Here is a 23,646-nt window from a genome sequence, read left to right as displayed (position 1 = left end):
TACATCAGAGTCTGTACAGATCTGCGTGTACGTCTGTGTGTACATCTGTGTGTGTACATATGTATGTGTGACTGTTGGTAGCTCTTCTCTGGGATGTGGGGGGTCCTTGAAGAGGCTGCGTTGTGATTGGCTGCAGCTTCTTCTCTCCTAAATGGAGGAATGACTGGAATTTATGTAAGATTGACCTGATTGTGTGTAAAAATCCAGAACATTAGTATATGCATGCAGTCTATCATCCGTCCATCTGTTCATCCATCCAACCATCCATGAATCCAACTATCTATCCATCGTCCGTCCTTCCGTCCATCCTTTGTGCTTCCATCCTTTCGTGGTCACATGAGGCATAAAAATGATGAGTTAAATAAAATAGAGATAAACAGGAAGTGTTTAAATCATTGGTGCTCATAAATTTGCTGGCGACATTTGAGTGGAAACATTTTTTTCGCATCACTGATGAAAGCTGGTCTCTTCTGATGAGCTGCTTTTGAGCCTACAGCTTCCCTAAAACGGACCTCCAAGTTCCAAAGACGTTTCAGAAGCATCAGTGTGATCCTCAGAACCGCCCTGGTTCTGCAGTGAGAGGATTTAGGAGGACCTGAGGGGCCTTCCTCTCACTGCAGAAGCCCACAGGCCTCCTCGGTCTTCTTCTGTCCATCTCCTGACAGATTCCTCCATTTTTCTAGCTCTTTTTATTTTCTTCCATTGGTTTCTGGGGGCTTAATTACGGGGGGCCGGCTCTGCGGTGGAGGTGGGAGGCAAACAGGGATCAGCGTGACCCTGGAGGAGAAGCCATCAGACAGCGGCCTTAACAATGATGAATCACCCTGAGCGGAGCTGCAGGCAGAGCCGCGCGCCGCCGCTCGGGATAAAATATGGATGGACCTGCAGGAGCAGCACATCTGTAGATCAGTGATTATAAGGAGAGCCATCCTAACGAAGTGGGACGTTGTGGGGGGGTCTTTTCATTCAGAGGAAACGTTTTGAGATTCAGCTCATGAATCCACTTCTACTCATTATTCTCAACGAACGCCAGAGAGCTCCTCATTCATGAAGTGGCTGGAATGAATAATCCCGGATCGTCCGCCGGTCCGGATGGGGGGCAATGATCAGAGCTAAAGGGGCGCTCGCAACACGCCAAACACGTTTCCTGTTCACCTCTGAGTTCACGAACCAGGAGGAGGAAACAGCAGCTCATCTTCACAGCAGAAGCTGTTTCTGAAGATGTCATTTAGTCACAGCAACAATCGCATTTACAGCCATGAAAGATGGCTTTCTAGGATTTATTATAAATTAATATAAATTTAATATAAATATAAATATGGTAAAAACTCATTTCTTATGTATAAAAATGTAACGAACACACAACTTTACTTATTGGAAACACTTTTCTATTTTTATTAATTACCTTTTTGTCTTTATTAACCACTAGACGAGTCCACTCATGTAACCCTTGTGCTATCTTAGATGACCCCACCCTTACATTGACGTGTTCTCCTACCATGACAAAGGTGGATAAAGGTGGAAAGATTTCATGTAATCCATGGACACCAGTGAAGATCACAAATCATTGAAGAAAAAAGGTTCAGAGCACTGTCTAGTGGGTCTAGATGACCCAACTCTTAACGTTAATGACCCTAGGATAGAACAAGGGTTACATTGACGAATGTTCACATTTATCACTGATTCAGAGGCAGACAGACTTAAGGAAAAAACAAAAAACTCTTTTTTATAAATAAATTATAAATAACTTTCTATCTGAGAACACAAAATTAGTTTTTTTGGTCCGAAATTTTATAAATTGAAACCTTCAGCATCAGAATAATGGGGGGGGGGGGCATGTCTGCTCTTTTCCCTGTCTGTTTCTGCTTAAATACCCCCCACCACCACCACCACCACGATGCTCCCATAATCCTCCACCTGACACCAACAACAGATCAATCTGTTCCACGCCGCCCCGCCTGCCCCGTCGCCGCTCTGCATCGGCGCAGGGGGGCGGCGGCTGCAGGTGAAACCCAAAGAGAAGTGACAGGTGGAGTTAACCCGCCGCTGCTGCTCAGTCGCAGCCGTACAGCGGTTCCTCTGACTGGGGGGGCGCTCTGATCACAGCACCCGCAGGAATCTGCAGTCTGGTGGGTTTGCTTTAGAATAAATAAATATTTAGGGGGGGGTCTTATATCAGGCCATCAAATGGGCCAGACAACGCGTGCTCGCTATTAGTATCAATTTACAAATAAACTGCTTTTTTGGTGACTGGATCTCCATGTCAGCTTTTGATAAATGGTTTCAATTTGGCAGCAGCTTGGGAGTGTCAGGATCCATCTGAGGCTTCCCGCCGCTCGCCGCCTTCCAGAATCGGCTTCAGTTAGCCTCCCCCAGGCTGAATAATCTCTTCATAGTGGCCGGGACACCTGAGAGCTGCTCCTGTGGAGCAGCATCCAGATTCCACAGCAGATTCGATCAAAGCCACTTTTCTTTCTGCTGCTTGGTCTGATCAGCTGTTAGTGGGAGTTAGCATCCACGTCGGCGTCGGCTAACAGGAACGTTACATCAGTCCGCTGTCAGAGCGCTCTTCCAGCTGCTGCCTGGGACTCAGAACAACCAAACTCCTTCATGTGTTTAAAGCTGCTTTTCATTTTATCTTTGAGAGTTTTCTATTTGATTCCTGTTCTGGAGGATTCTTTGTCTTTTCATGTTTTCATTATTTACTTTAGAAATAATCAAATTAATCGATTTTGTTGCGTAAGTGGATTTACAACGGATCAGAGACCTGAGAGAACCACCTTCTGGGATGTGGTCCTCCAACACCATCCAGCCTCTGTTACTGGATCAGAACCCAATGTGCGGTACCGGGTACCCGGTCAGCTGTCGGTTGGGCGTTGTGATGTGGTGATGGGTGGTTTAGGAGCCCCACCGGGCACTGTCCTCAAAAGCCAAAAGTTATCTTTTTGAGAACTTCTTTGTTGAGAAGAAAAGTTAAATAGGCTCCGCCTTCTCTGGGAAATGACCAGGAATGCTGATTTACCTCCCCCCCACAACCCCACCCCCTCCACCACCACTCCTCTGGTTTGTTGGAAAAGAAGCAAAGATTGAAAGGGAGACAAAAAAGCAGCTGCTCCTTCATTGACACTGAAGTACTGAAAAAAAAACTCCAGCATCAACAGAACATCTTCTGGAGAAGAGATGAAAGACAAGATCAACCAAGTCCTTCTTCTGTGATGGAATAAACCTGGATGGATGAGACGGCAAAGGCTCCTCCAGCAGAGACCTTCTTCTCTTGATAAAGTCTTGTCTGAAAATTAATCAGCAGAACCAGAACTTTGGGTTCACACTGCAAAGCTGACGTCCTAACAAACGGGTTTAAACTCGAGTGTCAGATCCTTAAGGTGACCATCGCTGATCTGGAGCAAATGGCCCCTGCAGATCCATGGATCTAACCGAGCCAAAGAACGTGTCTGCTAACCACTGACCTTTGGTAACCTCTCAGGGTCTCCAGGGTGGCGGGGGATGACCTTCTGTAGCCTCTGGAAGCCGTAGTCAATGGTGGGTTCGTTCAGAGCTGCAGGTCAGACAGAGAAATGCTTAGAACATCTTACAGCACTGGACCGGTAGAACCCACTCAGAACATCTTCAAGTGGTTCTGGAGCTCGGCCCAAACACATCTGAGTAACGACTGCTTTAGTTTTTAGTACTGAATCGATTTGTTTAATGGTCTCTTCACGTCATTTGAGGTTAAAGCCGTTTCTGCAGGTCTGCTTGTAGATGTCACACAGATCCAGACCTCTAGATGACCCCCCCCCGTTAACAGACCTCCCCCCACCTAATTCAATTCCCTCCACCGAGCGCTTTCTCTCGGTTTTCCCTCATTCAGCTCCCCAACAATCAGGCGTCCTCCTCCTCGCCATGAGCTGCAGAAACCCCCGGAAATGAGTTCAGGGAGATACTTCTCCATAATCAAGCCCATTAATCATAAAAGCCTGTCAAATTTGACTTTGGGGACAATTTGTCAGCCGATCTTGCCCACTCGGCTTTTGTCACCACGGGCTCTTGTTCTGTGTAAGGATGATTGACAGCCCGAATGCTGCTGAGTAGAATAGCTAGTTTGTGCTAATATGCATAACGGTGGCTTTCATGAATAAGAATCAGGCCGCTATACGGCAGCGCAGAGGGTCTCCTTCAGAGGGCCCCGCCGCCGTTTGTCGCCAAATAGATGTTATTACCATTAGAACAATATTTGTTTTCTTTCCTGGGCAACGGCCGACGGCGAGCTGCTAAATCAAATCTGTTGAAGCAGAAAAGGGCTTTGAGATGATTTCGGCAGGCTGACAGAGGGACGGGGGCAAGTCAGATTCCTCCATGAGAGGAGCTCTGGATCTATTACCTCTGCCCGCCAGGGGAGGGGCCAAGGACGGAGTCTTTGTGGGACCCCAAAGAGGCGTTTTGGACAAGCAGGATAAAGTCAGGAGTGAATCAAATCGCAAACAGGATTTCCTCCTGACGCCGCGCTCCGACCTCCAAATCTACAACAGAGACTGTCTGCCTGCACAAGGGGGGCTACCCACACATGGGGGTCACCTGAGGAGAGGCCCACACATGGGGGTTACCACATTTAATTATGATGTCATTAAATGTGGTTTATTAAACATTCCATCCATTTCCTCCAAGTCCCTCTTAGTCAACGAGTTAATTACTGATAACAATCTTAGTCTTTTAGCCTTAACAGAAACTTGGCTCCATCAGGATGACTATGTTAGATTGAATGAAGCAACCCCCCCCACTTATGCTAACTATCAGAAATCCAGGATTTCAGGGAAAGGAGGTGGTTTGGCAGTAATATCACAGTCTAGCTTACTTCTCAGCCCTAAAGTTAAAAATGCTTATAATTCATTTGAAAACATCATATTGTCTTTAAGTCACCCAAACAGGAAAACTCGAAAACCTGTTTTACTCATAATTATTTATCGCCCCCCCCGGCCCATATTCAGAATTTTTAACTGAGTTTTCCGACTTTCCTTTCGACTATTGTCTTAGATTCTGATCAAATTATAATATTAGGGGATTTTAATATTCATGTTGATGACCCCAGTGACTGTCTAGGAAAGGCTTTTGCAGCTTTATTAGATGATGTTGGTTTCACCCAAAGTGTGAATGAACCCACTCACTGTCATAAGCACACCCTGGATCTTGTTCTAACCCATGGGATAGAGATCAGCCAGCTGAGTGTCCTTCCTCTTAACCCCATCATTTCTGATCACTTTCTGATTACCTTCCAGTAATCCAAGCCAAAGCATGAAGATGACAGAACATCCAAAATAAAGCTCACAAACAGATTTTTATCCCTAACACAATGTGATGTTAAAGGTCAGAGATACGCTGCTGCTTGGAGATGGCGCTATCAGTGGAGTCAGCCACAGAAGAATGCAAACTTTATGTTGCCCAAGTTCTACTGTTCCAGTGATTACAGGACTCTTATCTAAAGGCTTGTACCAAGGAGTCAAACGAATAATCATCCATGTAGGTGCTGTCGATATAAAAAAAAAACAATCTGAAGGTTTGAAAAAAGACTTCATCAAGTTATTTGAAGAGATTGACAAAGTAGAGGTTGAAGCATTCATCAGTGGACCTCTTCCTAACATCGATGGGGTGTCACTCAAGTTCAGCCGTCTGTTTCAGCTGAACAATTGGCTCTCCAGAGAGAAAGGTTATGTCAAACTGGGGCCCTGTGATGAACAGCTTCCTTCTGGTGCTATACCTGTAGTTGCACCACGTAGAATGCAAAAAAGGGCAGTTAGACTGTCCAATCAAAGGAATCTAGTTGATATCCCTTGCAAGAAGGTTTTGACCAGTCCCAAGGAAACTAATCTCAAACTTGCTGCACTCAATGTCAGATCTTTATGCAACAAAGCATTTTTAATCAATAATCGTATCTCTTCATTTAATCTTGATTTTATGTTATTAACTGAAACACGGCTTGACAAAAACACAAGAAACATAGTTCTAGTCGAATCAACTCCCCCCAACTACAAACATGAATCGGAAATACGAGAAAATAAAAAGGGTGGAGGCGTTTCTGCACTGTTTAGAGATAATATTGCAACCCGCAGACTATCATTTGGTGTGTTTTCATCATTTGAGTATGTGTCCTTTAAGATTGAGTTAAAACAAACTCCTCCCTTACTCTGCATAGTCATGTACAAACCTCCTCAGCACAGCCAAAGTTTCATTGATGATTTCACTGAAATGCTCTCAGTTGTGTGCACAGACTTTGATGGTCTAGTCATTACAGGTGATTTTTTTTTTTTTTTTCTAACTTGTCCTGCCCAACAGCTAGGCAAACAGATGAGAGCTGAGGGCCTCTTGTGTTGGACATATTTTATTTTAACAAGAGGGGTTATTCATCTTCAGACAAACCAAAGGTATGTCTGAATAAACCCCTTTTGTAATTGAGGCCAAACTTTATTAATTTCAATCATGTTTGAAAATCTTTGGTGTTGGACCGGACGGAAAAGGAAAGAGGGGAATAATAGAGAGGGACGTTAGAGAGAGGGGGGGGTAGGAGGGTGATAATCGGAGGGGAAGGGGGGTAAGACCATGAAGCAGCATAGAGCAGACAGGCTTACTGGTTGTTTATCGTTACGGTACGGTTCAAATGTAGTACAAAAAGGGCGGGGCCTGTTCACACACACTCAAAAATTATCAACACACCTGCTAGCCGCAAAAATGTCCACATGTCAATATGCACACAAAACAGATAGTGTTCACGAACGCATACCTATGCCTTTAAACCAACTAGTGTGAAATCTTTCATTCATTCAATCATGCAAACTATTAGTGCAAAGGTGAGCTAACACCTGTGCTCAGGTGAGTGTTTATGTTCTTCTAAAATGGATGGTGGAATGTGAAAAGAAGGAGGAGGAGCGCCCAGCCACCCCCACACCCATACCCCCGCCGCAGCAGCAGTGGCAGCCGGAATTCCCCCAACGCCACACGGGAACAGGCAGGGAACAACCGCCCCCCGGGCGACCAAGACCGCCACCCAGGCCAGGGCCAGCAGGACCGCCGCGAGGCCCCCAGAGCCAGAGAGCAGGGAGGCGCAGAGGGAAAGAGAGCGCCGCCCCAGCCCAGCCAGGAAAGCAGCCCCCCGCCGCGCCGGAAGAGCCCAACGCAGGGCCCCACCGGAGAGGGACGCCCACAGCCCCAGACGAGCACCCCACCACCACCCAGGAGTTCCGGGCATCCCCCCGCCCCGACCCCAGGTACGAGCCAGGACCCCCCAAGGGAGACCCGCTCCGCACCCCAGGCAGCCACCCACCCGGCCCACGGTTGGTCCAGGTAGGAGCAAGGCAGGGGCCCGCCGCCCCCGCCCAGGAGGGGGGAACCCCGGGGAAAAAAGGCCGGCCCACAAGGGATGTTATAAATATGGCCCGACCAGGCTCGGCCATGTTGGAAGTTTGGCGGGGCCCAGCGCCCAGGGGCAAGGACCAGGACCCACCCCCCAGGGACACGAACACCCCCGGCTCAGGTGTAATATGAACCCCCCCACCGCGCGGAGAGAGCACCGCCGGGCCCAGGGAGCCGGCACCCAAGGGACACCGCCGCAATCGCCAAGGGGCCCACACCCCCCACCAGGGAAGGGGTAGGGGACAGATGGACCCAGGTCCCACCTTCCTTGTAAAATGTGTGTGCGTGTATGGGTGCTTGAGAGGGTGTGTGTGTGCATGTGTGTGTGTTTATGTTTGAATGTATATATTGAAAGGGGAGGGGTGTATGTACTAAGGGGGGTGCAGTTAAAATTGGCGAGTAGGGCACTAAGGGGACATCTCCTGATTACTCACAGTGATGTCCCCTCACCCTCCACACCAAGGGGCCCTAAATGTCTAAGGTGCGGTTAAAATTGGCGGGTAGGGTGCCAGGAGGACATCTGCTGCTTGCTTGCAGTGATGTCCAAGCACCCCCCCTACCAAGGACCCTACATGTCTAAGGTGCAAATAAAACCGAAAGAGGGGGGGCCCACTCCATACGGCAACCATAGGAGGGGGGCCACTCCCAAGTAGCCCCCCCCCAAGGCGCATCGCAGGCTAGACCCCCCACCCCCTCACCCTAATATGAGGTTATATAAGGAAGGGGGTAAGTTGGGGACAGCTGGTAGACTGTCCCCCGGTGGTCAAACAGCCGTCCCCCAGCCCACCCCCAGCAAAGGGGCCAGGGCCACCCAGCCCAGGGGCCCACCCCCGGAGGCGCCGACACCCCAGGCCCGGCACCACCCACCCCACACAGAGAGAGAGGAGCCAGAAAGCGTCGCCCCCCCCCCGGAGCAAGCCCAGGCCCCCACCCCCAGACGCCGGCCCTAGAAGAGCTCTGGTCAGGCCTCGACGGGACCGAGGAGGCCAACCGGCCGAGGCAACCACTGATTGCCTCAGCGGAGACCCCGACCCGTTAGCCCCCCCGACCCGTACTAATAATGGGCCCCCCCTCCCCCCCAGAACACCCCCCCACAGGACAGGGCCGACAAGCCCCCCACCCCACCCCACCCCAGACCCCGCAGCCGAAGCGGGTGACACCCAGAGCGACCGGGGGCCCCGAGAGGGTTGTCCCGTCCCGTCCCAGAGCCAGGGAAGGGCCGATCCCAGCCCCAGGTGCAGATGGGCAGCCCATCCGGCGCCGCTGGGCCCCCCCCACCCGAGCAGGGCCCCCCGCCAACCCCCCCCAGCACAGGCAAAGGGACCACCCCCCCCAAGCCAAGCCAGACCACCACCCCCCCCCCCCACCACGCACCCCCACACCCAAGCCCAGAGGACCACGCAGCGCCCCAGCCCGCCCCACCCAGGCACCGGACCCGACCCCCCGACCAACGGAGCCCCCCACCGCCCCCGCCAGGCACCGGAAGCCCCGACCCACCCCAAACCACGGCAGAAGGGCAAGGAGCAGCGACGACCAAGCCCTCCACCCCCTAAGTCATGGAGTCAACCACAGGAGACCAGAGAGACTGAATTCTTTCAAAGTTACTTGAGCTTTGGGCTGACATTTTTTCCAAGCTGATATGATCAAACAGCAGATTTCTGTGTTGACTTATATTTATATTTTTCTTGTTTTTCCAATTTATTAAAATAGTTTTTTTGGCAATACAAAGAGTTATGAAAATGATAGATGCTAATCCTTCTTCTATATCGATGGCACTCATGTCACCAAGCACACAAAGTGACGGTGAGGCAGTGATTGAAACCTTAAGCCAGACTGATAAATCGGCACATACCTGCTGCCAGAGAGCCTGGACAGGAGTGCAGAACCACAGTGCGTGCATGTAGCTGTCGGGTAGATTATTATCACAGTGCTCGCAAATGTCTGAGTTACTGAGACCCATCTTGAACATCCTCTGTCCAGTGTAGTAAATTCTGTGAAGAGTTTTGAGATGGATTAGCTGCAGATTTGGACTTTTTGTCAGTTTAAAGGTGTTTAGACAAAGTTCTGACCAGAAGCTTTCATCTGTGCTGATGCTCAAATCTGCATCCCATTTTTTTGTTGGAAGGGCAATATTGTTATCTAAATTACATAAAAGTTTGTATATTTTGGAGAGACTTCTATTCATTGAAAAATTAATCAGAGTGGTAACTACATCTGGTAGCTTTAAATCGTCGTCTTTAATTTTATACTTTTTAGTAATACTTGATTTAAGTTGCTGATATTCCAAGAAGTTATTTATTCCATGTTTGTCTCGAAGTTCCTGGGGAGTTATGAATCTTCTATCAATAATTACGTGCTCTAGTTGTTTTATGCCCCCTGCTTGCCAAGCTGGGAAGTGAATCATTTTTTTGTTAATAAGGATGTCCGGGTTGTTCCAGATGGGTGTCATTTTGCACGGTTGAATTGATGATTTTGATATTTTGAGAAATTCCCACCAGGCTGTTAAGGTGGCATTTATATTAATGCTTTTGAAACAATCCTGTTTTTTAACTGTTTGGCTAATAAATGGTAGCTGTGACAGGTTGATCTTTCCACATAACGCCTGTTCCAAGTCTAACCATGAGTTGGTTTCTGGATTATTTTTTAACCATTTTAAGATATATTGTAATCTATTTGCAAGAAAGTATTTGTGGAAATTAGGTAGTTCTAATCCTCCACAGCTTTTTGCAGATTTTAAAGTTTTTAGACTAATTCTTGCAGGTTTGTTGTTCCATAGAAAGCTTGATATGGATGAGTCTAATGTTTTGAACCATTTTAATGGCGGTTGTGTGGGAATCATTGAGAAGAGATAATTAACTTTGGGTAAGATTTTCATTTTTACCGTGGCTACCTTGCCCATAAGGGACAGAGGCAGGTTGGTCCAGCGTGTTAGATCGTCCTGTATGCTTTTCAGTAATGGGGTGTGGTTTAGCTGCACCAGTTCTGATAGTTTGGGGGAAAAGTAGATACCCAGATATTTGATATTTCCTGTTTTAACTGGAATTGTGAGTCTTTGTTCCATATTCCTGTTGAGTGGTAATAAAACAGACTTATTCCAGTTAATGGAATAGTCTGATATGGAGGAGAATTCATTTATGATCATTGCTGTTTCATTTACAGAATGTAAATTCCTTAAAAACAGTAATATGTCATCCGCATAAAGACTAATTTTATGATGGCTGTGTTTGGTTTTTATTCCTATAATGCTCTCATTCTGTCTTATTGCTGCAGCTAAAGGCTCAATGAATATAGCAAAAAAAGAAGGAGAGAGTGGGCAGCCCTGTCTGGTTCCTCTTCCAAGAAAAAACCTGTTTGAAGTCTGTTTATTAGTTCTAACTGATGCATTGGTGTTGTGATATAATATTTTGATCCAATTGATGAATGCTTCTCCAAAACCAAACTTATGGAGGGCAGCAATAAGGAACTTCCAATTAACTCTGTCAAAGGCTTTTTCAGCATCCAGCGATAGTACCGACATTTCCTGGTTTTCAATGGTGGCAAAGTCTATTATATTAACTAGTCTACGGACATTATCATCCGAGTGTCTGCCTTTGATGAATCCAGTCTGGTCGAAGTGAATTATGTGAGGAGTGATTTTTTCTATTCTCTGTGCTTTGCAGATAATTTTTACATCTGCATTGATTAGAGAAATAGGGCGATAGCTTGAAGGACTAGTGGGATCTTTGTCTGGTTTTAGAAGAAGAATTATGTTGGCTGAGTTCATGTTAGGTGGCATTGATTGGCTCTCATTAATAGATGTGACAGTTTTATAAAATGTTGGTGCCAGTTGTTCCCAGAATTCTTTATAAAACTCAGCAGGAAAGCCGTCAGGCCCTGGTGCTTTACCATTAGGCATAAGTAACAGAGCTTCATGAAGTTCAGACGGCGAGAGCGGAGAATCTAAGTTTGTGATTTGATCCTCATTTAGCCTGGGTAGGTTTACATTATTAAGAAATGAGTCAATACTTTGCTCTGACGGATTGAACTGCGGTGTGTACAGGTTTTTATAAAAGTTTTCAAATGCGTTATTAATTTTGACCGGGTCATGGGTGACATTTCCTGTTTGGTCCATAATAGAGGTGATTGATGATTTTTCTCTGTTAATTTTAAGCTGATTAGCCAGAAATTTGCCAGATTTATTAGAGTTTTCAAATCTTTCAAGTCGTAGCCTTTGTATTTGAAATTGTGTTTTTTTATTAATGATGTCATTTAACTGCAGCTTTAAATTTTTCAGATCTCTCAGAATGTGTTCCTGTGCAGAAGCAGCATAAGCAGTCTCCAGGGTTTTGATTTTATTTTCTAATTCTAATAAATCTGCTTTCTCTTTGCGTTTTTTGTGCGTTGAATAAGAAATGATTTTCCCTCTCATGACTGCCTTTGCTGCTTCCCAAAGAACGCACGGTGGGATGTCTGGAGTATTATTGAAGTCTAAGAAGGTTTCCCACTCTTTTTTAAAGAATTCAAGAAATTCCTGGTCCTTTAACAGAGACGTATTAAACCTCCAGGTTGTACCAGAGGGTGTGGATTTTTCCCTAGAAATGTTTACAGAGACTGGTGCATGATCACTGATAATAATTGGATGGATATTGGAGCTTTGAATATTTTTTAAAAGAGAGTTACTGATTAATAAATAGTCTAAACGGGAGTGTGAATAGTGAACTGGAGAAAAAAAGGTGAACCCTTTAGTGTTTGGGTGACATGAGCGCCACGCGTCGCAGAGACCCAGATCATTCATGTACTGCTTTAGAATACTTGCAGACTGCCATGTACGCTGGTTTGCTGCTGTGCTGAGTCTGTCAAGTTCAGGGTCCAAAACAAGGTTGAAGTCTCCTCCTATAATGATTGTGGAGTCAGAGTGAACTGAGAGTGAAGTGAAGAATCTGTGAAAGAAGGAAGAGTCGTCAACATTAGGCCCGTATACACTCACTATACAAAAGTCCTTATTCTGAATGGATATATTAATGATTACAAATCTGCCTTCTGGGTCAGTAACTGTATCCTTATGAGTAAAATTAAGATTTTTATTAATTAAAACAGCAACTCCTCGTTGTTTGGAGTTGTAACTGGCAGAGTATATAACTGGAAATTGTAAGCAGCACATAAGGTGATCCAAAGAATTTGATAAATGGGTCTCCTGCAGTAGAGCTATATCTGCTTTTAGACCATCCAGGTGATTTAACACTTTCAATCTCTTTGGCTCAGAGCCAAGTCCACGCACATTCCAGCTAACGATGTTAAAACTGTTCATAACTGCTCTGACTGAAAAGGTGTAAAGCTAAGTAGTGCTTGTGTACCAGTCCGTGTGCGCGTGCCCGCATTGAGAAGCGCTGTGCGCGTGAACGTTTTCTGGCTATGTGAGCTGCGTGTCGCGTGCGTCCTATGAGAGCCTGTGTGAGGTGATTGCAGTAAACAACTTTACTGTTGTTTACTGCAACAGTAAACAACAGTAAAGTTGTTTACTGTTGCAGTAAACAACAGTAAAAATCACATTACAGGTGATTTTAATGTTCATGTTGATAATGTCAATGACAGAAATGCAAAAGAGCTCAATGCTGTCCTTGAAACCTTTGATCTAATTCAGCATGTGAGTTGCCCCACCCACAGCAGAGGGCACACTCTGGACCTGCTCATCACAAAGGGGGTTGATGTCGCCCTCTCTGATCATTTCTGTGTATTCTTTGACCTGTCTGTTGCTCCCAAACCACCGCCTGACCCTGCAGTTGTCCAAAGGAGACAAATAAATGAGAGCACTAGGGCACAGTTTGTAGAAATGATAAACCCTGAAAACGCCTCTGGTGCCAATGTTGATGAAATGCTGAATTCTGTTACTTCTAGAATCTTGAATGTTCTGGATGCCATTGCCCCTATGAAGGTTAAATTGAGAAAACATAGACAGAAAGCTCCCTGGGGAACGATGAGCTAGTCAGGGCACAGAAACAACAGTGCCGCAGAGCTGAGCGAAAGTGGCGCAAGTCAAAACTCCAGGTTCATTATGAAATGTATAAGGGGGAGTTGTACGCTTACAACCAGATCTTATGCAGAACAAGGGAAAAGTACTTCTCTGAAATCATTGGAAGTTGCAGCAGCAACTCTCGTGTCCTGTTCACAACAGTAAACAGATTAACTAACCCTCCAACCCAGCTACCAATAGAACTGGTTTGCACACCTAAATGTAATGAGTTTGCTGTATTTTTTAATGACAAGGTTCAGGGCATTAAAAAAGCCATCAACTCCACAACACATAACTATCGAACGGCCACCTACTCACTCTAAGCTGACTCACTTTGTACCTGTCACTGACCAAACTGTCCAAGAGACCATCACCCGTCTGAGCTCGTCTACATGCTGCCTTGATGTGTTACCCACTAGATTTCTAAAGTCTGTCCTGAACAGTGTGTTGCCATCAATTACTCAAATAGTTAACATGTCTCTTCAATCTGGAATATTCCCAGAGGCCTTAAAAACTGCAGTCATTAAACCTCTCCTGAAGAAGAGCGGCCTTGATCCCACTGTACTGAATAATTACAGACCTATCTCTAATCTGTCATTTTTAGGAAAAGTCCTTGAAAAAGTTGTCTACCAACAGCTCACTGACTTTCTCTTATTAAACAATTCATTTGATGTTTTCCTGTCAGGTTTTAGACCCCATCATAGCACAGAAACTGCTCTTATCAAGGTAACCAACGACATCTGCCTGAACACTGATGATGGCAAAGTCTCTGTCTTAATCCTGCTAGACCTGAGCGCTGCCTTTGATACTGTTGATCATGGGATCCTTTTGCACAGACTCCAAGACTGGGTTGGCATCTCTGGATCTGCCCTAAGTTGGCTCAAGTCTTATCTGGAAGACAGGAAATATTTTGTTGAAATTGGGAGTTGTGTCTCAGACAACATGGCCTTGACTTGTGGTGTGCCCCAGGGATCGATCCTGGGACCTCTTCTGTTCAACCTCTACATGCTGCCACTAAGGCAGTTAATACGCAGTAATAACATATCTTATCACAACTATGCAGATGATACTCAGATCTATGTGTCACTGACAACAGGTGAATATGGGCCAGTGGATTCACTCAGCCACTGCCTACAACAGATCAGCGCGTGGATGCAGAACAACTTTCTCCAGCTAAACTCAGACAAGACCCAAGTTATTATTTTTGGCCCACAGAAACAAAGAGAAAGTCTCAGCAGCTACCTTCATTCTCTGTCTCTTAAACCCTCAAATCAAGTCAGAAATCTAGGGGTAATCATGGACTCTGACCTGAACTTTAACAGCCATATCAAGTCAGTAACATCAGCGGCATTTTATCATCTGAAAAACATTGCCAAAATCAAAAACATAGTGTCAAAGCCAGACCTGGAGATACTTATTCATGCATTTGTCTCCAGCAGGTTAGACTACTGTAACGGCCTGCTCACCGGCCTCTCCAAACGAGCTGTAAAACAGCTTCAGTACATCCAGAATGCTGCTGCTCGAGTCCTGACCAGAACCAGGAAGTATGATCACATTAGTCCTGTGCTCAGGTCTCTGCACTGGCTCCCTGTACCTCAAAGAATAGACTTCAAAGCAGCTCTGCTAGTCTACAAGTCTCTCCATGGCCGAGCACCAAAGTACATCTCTGACATGTTAGTGCCATATGAACCATCTCGTACTCTGAGGACTCAGGGGCCGGCCTCCTGTTGATTCCCAGAGTCAGAACTAAACAAGGGGAATCAGCGTTTCAATATTCTGCAGCTAAAATCTGGAACAGCCTCCCTGAAGGCGTAAGACAGGCCTCTTCTGTGCTCATGTTCAAATCTAGACTTAAAACATTTCTGTTTAGCCGTGTATATGACTGAAAGGTCCTATCTGCACTTTTCTTTCCTTTATTTTTAAATCAATTTTCAATTTTTTTTTCTTCACTTTTAAAGTAAATTTTACGTTGATTATTTCTATGATGAATTGTGATTTTAATGCATTTTTCTGTTTTGTGAAGCACCTTGAATTACTTTGTGTACGAATTGTGCTATACAAATAAACCTGCCTTGCCTTGCCTTTACATTAGAACATGCTTCCCCCTAATTAGTAATTAGTGATTCCATATTAACAATGATAAATGCCTCTCTGGAAACGGGTTACGTGCCACAGTCTTTTAAATATGCAGTTGTTAAACCTCTTCTGAAAAAGCCCAGTTTGGATCCTAGCATCTTGGCCAACTATAGACCGATATCAAACCTGCCCTTTATTTCTAAAATCCTAGAAAGAGTTGTAGTTAAGCAGCTTTACTGCCACCTACAGGACAACAGCCACTTTGAAGACTTTCAGTCGGGGTTTAGACCTCACCACAGTACAGAAACTGCACTAGTTAGAGTCTCTAATGACTTGTTATTGGCCTCAGAAAAGGGACTACTTTCTATTCTGGTCCTGTTGGACCTCAGTGCAGCCTTTGACACTATCGACCACGGTATTTTACTCCATAGATTAGAGCAGGACATAGGGATCAGAGGATCTGCTCTCCAGTGGTTTAAATCCTATCTGTCCCATCAGTTTGTGTGTTATTTTTTTTAGTTTTTTTTTAGTTTTTAACTTGTCCTGTCCAACAGCTGGGCAGATAGATGAGAGCTGAGGGCCTCTTGTGTTGGACATATTTTACTTTAACAAGAGGGGTTATTCATCTTCAGACAAACCAGAGGTATGTCTGAATAAACCCCTTTTGCAATTGAGGCCAAACTTTATTAATTTTAATCATGTTTGAAAATCTTTGGTGTTGGACCGGACGGAAAAGGAAAGGAGGGAAGAAGAGAGAGGGATGTTAAAAAGGGGGGGTAGAAGGGTGATTATAAGGGGGAGGGGGGGTAAATCCATGAAGCAGCATAAAGCAACAAGTTTGCTGGGCGTTAATCATTTCAGTAAGGTTCAGATGTAATACAAATCTAGAAGGGGCGGGGCCTGTCCACACACACACTCAAATGTTATAAACACACCTGCTAGCTGCAAAAATGTCCACACGTCAACATGTACACAATACAGATAGTGTTCACACAAGCATACTTATTCCTTCAAACCAACTAGTGTGAAATATTTCAGTCATTCACGCAAACTATTAGTGCAAAGGTGAGCTAACACCTGTGCTCAGGTGAGTGTTTATGTTCTTCTAAAATGGATGGTGGAATGTGAAAAGAAGGAGGGAGAGTGCCCAGCCATCCCCACACCCAGACCCCCGCCGCAGCAGCAGCGGCAGCCGGAATCCCCCAACGCCACACGGCAGCAGGCAGGGAACAACCGGCCACCCAGGCCAGGGCCACCAGGACCGCTGCGAGGCCCCCAGAGAGCAGGGAGGCACGGAGGGAGAGTTTGTTACCAGTTTGTTAATGTAAATGGCCATTCCTCTCAGTGCACTCCAGTTAACTATGGAGTCCCACAGGGCTCAGTCTTGGGACCCATCCTGTTTACGCTTTATATGCTACCCCTAGGAAACATAATCAGGAAACACAGCATTAATTTTCATTGTTATGCCGACGATACGCAGTTGTATTTATCCGTGAAGCCTGACCAGAATGACCAGATAGAGAAACTGAACGCCTGCATCAGTGACATCAAGACCTGGATGACAATTAATTACCTCCTCTTGAACCCAGAAAAAACTGAGGTCATTATACTTGGTCCTAAAAACCTCAGAGATACTCTGTCTGCTCAGATAGTCTCCCTGGATGGTATAAGTATAGCCCCCAATTCCACAGTTAGAAACCTTGGGGTTTTATTTGACCAGGACTTGTCATTTAAGGCTCACATATCTCAGGCGTGTAGAACTGCCTTTTTTCACCTGTGGAATATTGCTAAGATCAGAAATCTACTTTCTAAGAGTGATGCTGAAAAACTCATCCATGCATTTGTTACGTCGAGGCTGGATTACTGTAACTCCTTGTTAGCAGCGTGTCCTAAGAGTTCCTTAAGAAGTCTCCAGCTTGTTAAGAACGCAGCAGCTAGATTGTTAGCTGGAACTAGCAGAAGAGATCACATCACTCCTGTGTTAGTTTCACTTCACTGGATCCCAGTTGATTCTAGAATCCAGTTCAAGATCCTCCTGTTAACCTATAAGGCCTTACATGGACTGGCCCCGTCCTATATTAAGAACCTCATAGTCCCTTACCATCCAATCAGAACACTTCACTCACTAAATGCAGGACTGCTTGTGGTTCCTAGAATTAGTAAAAGTACGGTTGGAGGTAGAGCGTTTAGCCACCAAGCCCCTGTCTTATGGAATAAACTCCCAGCTCATATAAGAGAGGCCGACTCAGTTTCTACATTCAAAGCTAGACTGAAAACATTCCTCTGTGGACAGGATTATTGTCAGACTAGTTAGTATTCAGAGATTATTTAACTTAATGTTAATTTGTTTAAATTAAACTTAATAACAATAACTATTTGTTTTAAAGGCTGCTAGAAGTTGAAGCTGGGGTAACTATGGTGCACTGGGGTTCTGTCCTCTTTTCTTTTCTACTTCTACCCTTCCTCTCCTCTATTCTTGATCATCATTTATCATTTAGTTCTCCATGCCTCTGTTTGGTGCAGTGATTCATGTATTGTCCCTCTTTCCCCTCCTGGGGAGTGGGAGTGCTTCCAGACTCCAGTTGTTTCATCCGTGCTCCAGTTCCTGACCGAGTACCTCGTCTCTGCTCCTGCTCCTACACCTGGCTGTGGTTCCTGTCTCCGGCTCGACTCGCGCCTTTGACTGTCCCCCCAACCACGGCTGGATGAAGCTCGTCTGCTGGACTTTTATATATGTAGTTGTAGATTTAGATAAGTTAATTCTTCTCTAAGAGTTCTGGTAAATCGCCTGTCCGTCCTGGGGGAGGATCCCTCCTTCATGTGGACACCACTGACGTTTCTCAATCCGTTTTTTAAGAGTTTTTCTTTACAGAGAAGGGGGGTCTATGGGCAGAGATGTCAGTTTAGTTAAAGTTTTAGTGTTATCCTATTGAATTCCATGCATTTATGATCCTTTTTGATTGTATGTTTACCTTACAAGACTCACAAAGCCCACTGAGAAGACTGTTGTGAATCTGGGCTATGTAAAACTATGTACGCAATATTCATGCCGTGTGTGCAATATTCATTCTACATGTGGAATACCCACTCATATGTGCAATATTCACCCCACTCTACTGTACAGTATTTGTGTCTTATATAGCTCCTTATCCTTTATTTTATTTTATTTTATTTTATTCTACCTTTTTATATTGTTGGAAGAGAGTTGCTGGAAAAAATTTCATTGTGCACTGCAGAATGATAATAAAAGATTCTGATTCTGATTCTGTAAATAAAATTGAATTGAACCAGAGGAGATGCAACAGTGACCCCCACAGAGGTTTTCCCACTTTGATGTCTGCAGGTCACATGATCTCCAGAACATCTGCTGCTCTACTCCAGACGGGCTTCTGCTCGGTTCCCATAGTGACAAAGTGAAAGGGGCGGAGCTACAATGAAACTTTGGTGTCAAGTACGAGAGAAACATCAAGATGTGATAAAACGACAGGATGGCGTCGGGCGAGGAGGAGGAGCTGATGATGAAGGCTGATGAAACAAAGAAGCGTAATGATCAGCCTCGTTTGTCCTTATTAACATCCCACTGCTTTCGGAGCACCGGGCCTCTCTGCCCCCGCCAGGCCCCGCCCCCCTCCCAGCGGTCGATACAGCTGCCTCCCCGGGTAATTGGAGAGCGGTGGCTGGTAGAGCGAACCTTGACCCCCCCACGTCGCGCATTACAGCCACCACATGAAGACAGATTGCCTGATTTCGTGTAAACATATGCTGCGATTGCTCCAGCGGCACTTTCCTATTGATCCCCCCCCCCACACCCAGGACAGAGGGTGGGGGCTCTTTACCTGGTTAATGGAGTATTTATTGCTCTGCCCTCTCACTGCGAGAGTCCTTCAACAGCTGATGGAGGGGGGGCAGCTGTTGCAACAGCTGATGGGCTGGGAGGGGGGGGGCACAGAAGACAGAAAAACCAGCGGTTGTTGATGAAGATCTGAAACTGGAGACAAACCATCACCCCCGCCACACCACCACCACTACCACCTTCCAGTGATGGGGGGGTCTATTTGTCAGTTTCAGAACAGCCTTGTTGTGATGAAGGTCAGCTCATCTTCCTCCCTGGTCGGATGCTGATCGTCCCAGCAGGCCTCCGTCCCTCACACCTCCGTCTGCCCCCCCCCCCCCCCTCTGTTTACACTTATTTATCTCCGCCTGGTCTCCATTTCTCGCCATCTGAGTGTTTTCCTGAGCCGCCGCTCGGCTTACCAGCCGGAGATGGAATATGGAGGGAGGGGGCGGGGGTCCAAGCGTACTTTCACCTTCCTGCTTGTGTGATGATGACCCACTGAAGGCGCCGTGGCGCCCGTGATGTGCAGATGGACCCCGTTCCTCCTGAATTACGCTGCTTTCAAATAAAGCACACATTCCATATGAGAGGGACCCCCCCAATCTCCATCTGATTGATGCTGGTTGGCGCCTGTGATGGCGGTCTGACAGCAGCCCGACATGCGGCTTTGTTCAGACACCTGTCAAGTGGCGGCGGGGGGGGTCGGGTGATATTGATCGTTGATTGTTGGTTTATTTTTCTGAGATTCAGACGCTACAGAGTCTGTTATAATGAAGCAGCACCTGAACGCCTCACAGCAAAGTGCCGTTCAACCCCCCCCCCCAGGTGAAAATGACAAAAGAATCCATTCTTCCTGTTTTAACCACAGCCTTCTGGAAAAAAATATCACCCCCCACCCCAAACCAGCTTTAGATCTATGTGACTATCAAGCTGTAAAAGTCTGTGGCTTTGCTGTGCAATAACCCCCCACCCCCACCCCCTGGAAGCTTTAATGCGTTCGATGCTGCTGGGCATTGAACCAGCATCACGGGCATCAGGAGGAGAATATGGAGAGGTCACATGACAGCAAGCAGGTTGACGCCTCCTTCACATTCGCTCTTCGTCTGATCAAATCTCAAGCTGCTTTAAGCCGGGGGGGGGGGGGGGGGGGGGGTCTGCTCTTCTCGTTAACCACAGCTGCTCCTGACAGACAGAGGGAAAGCTGCGAGAATCCCCCAAAAACTCCTGCTGACCTGAAGGTCAACCATGGAGACAAAGCCCCTCCCAAAAAAGGAGAGGGTTCTCGTGGGTGAAACCAGAAAAGCAGAATCCAGAAAAGTCCCACTCTGGATCCTTCTGGAAGCTCCTTCAGACCGAATGACAGAAAACTATGGATGCAGAGTCTGAAAGGTCTCTGGTGACAACCTGGTCCACCTCTGCATCTCTGCACCTGCTTAAAATGAAGCCCCTCCCCTTCTCTTTACTGTCATTTAGGTGCAAACATTCTTTCTAGTCAGGATCTGGTTTGAGGATAATGACATCACAAGCAGGTGTTTTTAAGGAAACATAAATGCTGAGAACAGAGGATGCTGCTCAACCTCCCATTCCCCCATTTAAGCCCAATTCCGATCCTGAGCCCCCCAGCATTGCCGTAGAACTCTGGGCTGCTGTCTCCGTTAACTAGAAGTGGGATCTCAGATTAGCATTCAAAAGCAGGCCAGTGTGCTCGCTGTAAGTAACCGTCCCCCGGGCGCCAACAGAGGCTCCGCCTCCCACAAAAACCCTGCCTGCAAGAGGAGGTGATAAACTGGTGTTAAACAGGAAGCCCGCACACGCCCAGTTTGTTCATGCCGCCGCGCAATGACATTTACTTATCGCACCAAACAGCCTCCATCTGACCTTTCTGCTACTTTGAATGACATCTGGATCTTCCGACAGAAGCATCGGCGCCGATGGAGGATGGAGATAAGGAGGCCAACAATGAGCCTGAAGGCGACATACGGAGCAGCTGAGCAGGAGGTGTCTGCTGGGAAAATGTTTACTTCACCTTCAGGACAGCAGGAACCTTCTGCTTGCAGGATGGAAAGAGCTTCCCAGCAGCTTCAGTGACTTCTTCAAAACATAAGAAAAGAGCGGGAACCTGACCAAGACCACCTAAAGGCTCAGAGGAGGTCCAAGAAACGCAGCTCCTTGACTCCAAGACAACTTGTTTCAGGAAATCCACGATTTTTAGTGTTCCTGCGATAAAAAAAATTCTGAAAATGACTATACAAATTAGGACGGGGCATCAAAACCGAATTCTTGAATTAATGAGATGCTCATTCTGCAAGTCATGGTTCAGAACCTGGACAAAAAATAGAGTTTCTATCCAAAACATTCATTCATAACATTCATAAATCATTAAAACACTAATGTAAAGCATCCTGCTTGCTCCAAAAGAAAAGCAGCCAACCGTTCTCACTCCACCATGAGCTGGGATTCTTTGGGTTTGGGTGAAGCTTCTTCAACCCAGAAACATGATGGCCTCCTTCATGCTGAGACGGCTCTACCGTCAGCGGGGACTCTGGCTTCACCGCCAAGGGGGGGTTCGACTCACCGGTGTAGACGAAGCGTCCTGGAGCTCCTTTGCAGAACTGCTTGGACTTATAGGACAGCGTGACTTCCACAACTCCAGGGATGTGTCGAGGGGGGGTTTGGACCCGGATGGCGTGAGGGGTGATCAGCTACAAAAGGACACAAACAGCAGGGGTGAGATGTGTGTCGAAACAGGAACTCTAGTTTATGAAAAACACTAAAACATATATGGAAATCTCTAGTACATGGAAAACACTAGTATATGGAAAACACCAGTTTATGGAAAACTCTGGTTTATGGAGAACTCCAGTATATAGTGAACTCTGGTATATGGAAATCTCTAGTATATGGAAAACTTTAGTATATGGAAAACTGTAGTATATGGCAAACTTTAGTTTATGGAGAACTCTGGTATATGAAAATCTCTAGTTTATGGAACACACTAGTTTATGGAAAATTCTAGTATATGGAGAACTGTAGTATATGGAAACCTCTGGTATATGGAAATCTCTTGTATATGGAAAACTCTAGTACATAGAAAACTCTGGTATATGGAAATCTCTAGTACATGAAAAACACTAGTATATGGAAAACTCTGGTATATGGAAAACTCTAGTATATGGAAAACACTGGTATATGGAAATCTCTGGTATATGGAGAACTCCAGTATATGGATAACTTTAGTATATGGAAAACTCTGATATATGGAAATCTGTAGTATATGGCAAACTCTAGTTTGTGGAGAACTCTGGTATATGGAAATCTCTAGTTTATGGTACACACTAGTTTATGGAAAACTGTGGTATATGGAGAACTCTAGTATATGGAAAACTTTAGTATACGGGAAACTCTAGTGTATGGAAAACTCTGCTATATGGAAAGCTCTAGTATTTTGAAAACTCTGGTATATGAAAACTCTAGTATATGGAATTATCTGGTGTATGGAAAGCTATAGTATATGGAAAACACTAGGATATGGACAACACTAGTTAATGGAACCTCTATTATATGGAAAGCACTAGTTTATGGAAATTCTGGTTTATTGAGGACTCTAGTGTGTGGAAAACTTTGGTATATGGAGAACTCTAGTATAAGGAAAACTCTAGTATATGGAAATCTGTGGTATATGGAGAGAACTCCAGTATATGGAAAATTCTGGTATATGGAAATCTCTGGTATATGGAAAACTCTAGTATAGGGAAAACTCTGGTATATGGAGAACTCTAGTATATCCCTTGTGCTATCCTAGATGACCCCACCCTTACATTGACGTGTTCTCCCTACCATGACAAAGGTGGATAAAGGTGGAAAGATTTCATGTAATCCATGGACACCAGTGAAGTTCAGCGCACTGTCTAGTGGGTGCCTAGGGTAGCACAAGGGATCCGTAAAACTCTAGTTTATGGTAAACACTGGTATATGGAAAACACTTGTATATGGAGTACTCTGGAATATGGAGAACTCTGGTATATGAAAACTGTAGTATATGGAAAACTCTGGTATATGTAAAACATTAGTTTATGGAAAACTCTGGTATATGGAAAGCTTTAGTATTCGGAAAACTGTGGAATATGGAAAACTTTGGAATTTGTAAACTCTAGTATATGGAAAACTGTGTTAAATGGAAAGCTCTAGTATATGGAAAATTTTAGTATATGGAAAACTCTGGTATATGGAAAATTCTAGTATATGGAAAAACTGGTAAATGGAAAATCAGAATCAGAATCTTTATTGTCATTGTACATGGGGATACAATGAAATTGCAGCAGCCTTGAAGTGATGGAGTTAAATAAAA

The 23,646-nt window shown here is 45.5% G+C and overlaps 1 protein-coding gene across 12 annotated transcripts in view; it reads right to left on the bottom strand.

Moving 5' to 3' along the window:
- Nucleotides 1-23,646, bottom strand: part of LOC101161695 (transcription factor COE3) — a 121,802-nt gene that overhangs the window by 19,032 nt on the left and 79,124 nt on the right. For all 12 annotated transcript variants that reach the window (XM_078954467.1, XM_078954465.1, XM_078954466.1 and 9 more), the window contains exons 10-11: nucleotides 21,874-22,000; nucleotides 3,468-3,556 (exon numbers count right to left, since the gene is read on the bottom strand). In XM_078954467.1, the coding sequence (XP_078810593.1) occupies nucleotides 3,468-3,556; nucleotides 21,874-22,000 (216 nt within the window). The remainder of the gene's footprint in view (nucleotides 1-3,467; nucleotides 3,557-21,873; nucleotides 22,001-23,646) is intronic.

The sequence above is a fragment of the Oryzias latipes genome, chromosome 10 (genome assembly GCF_053564925.1).
Source record: "Oryzias latipes strain Hd-rR chromosome 10, Olatipes_Hd-rR_3.1".
NCBI lineage: Eukaryota > Metazoa > Chordata > Actinopteri > Beloniformes > Adrianichthyidae > Oryzias > Oryzias latipes.
The sequence above is the reverse complement of the archived record's forward strand: the minus strand, read 5'-3'. Positions and strand labels throughout refer to the sequence as shown.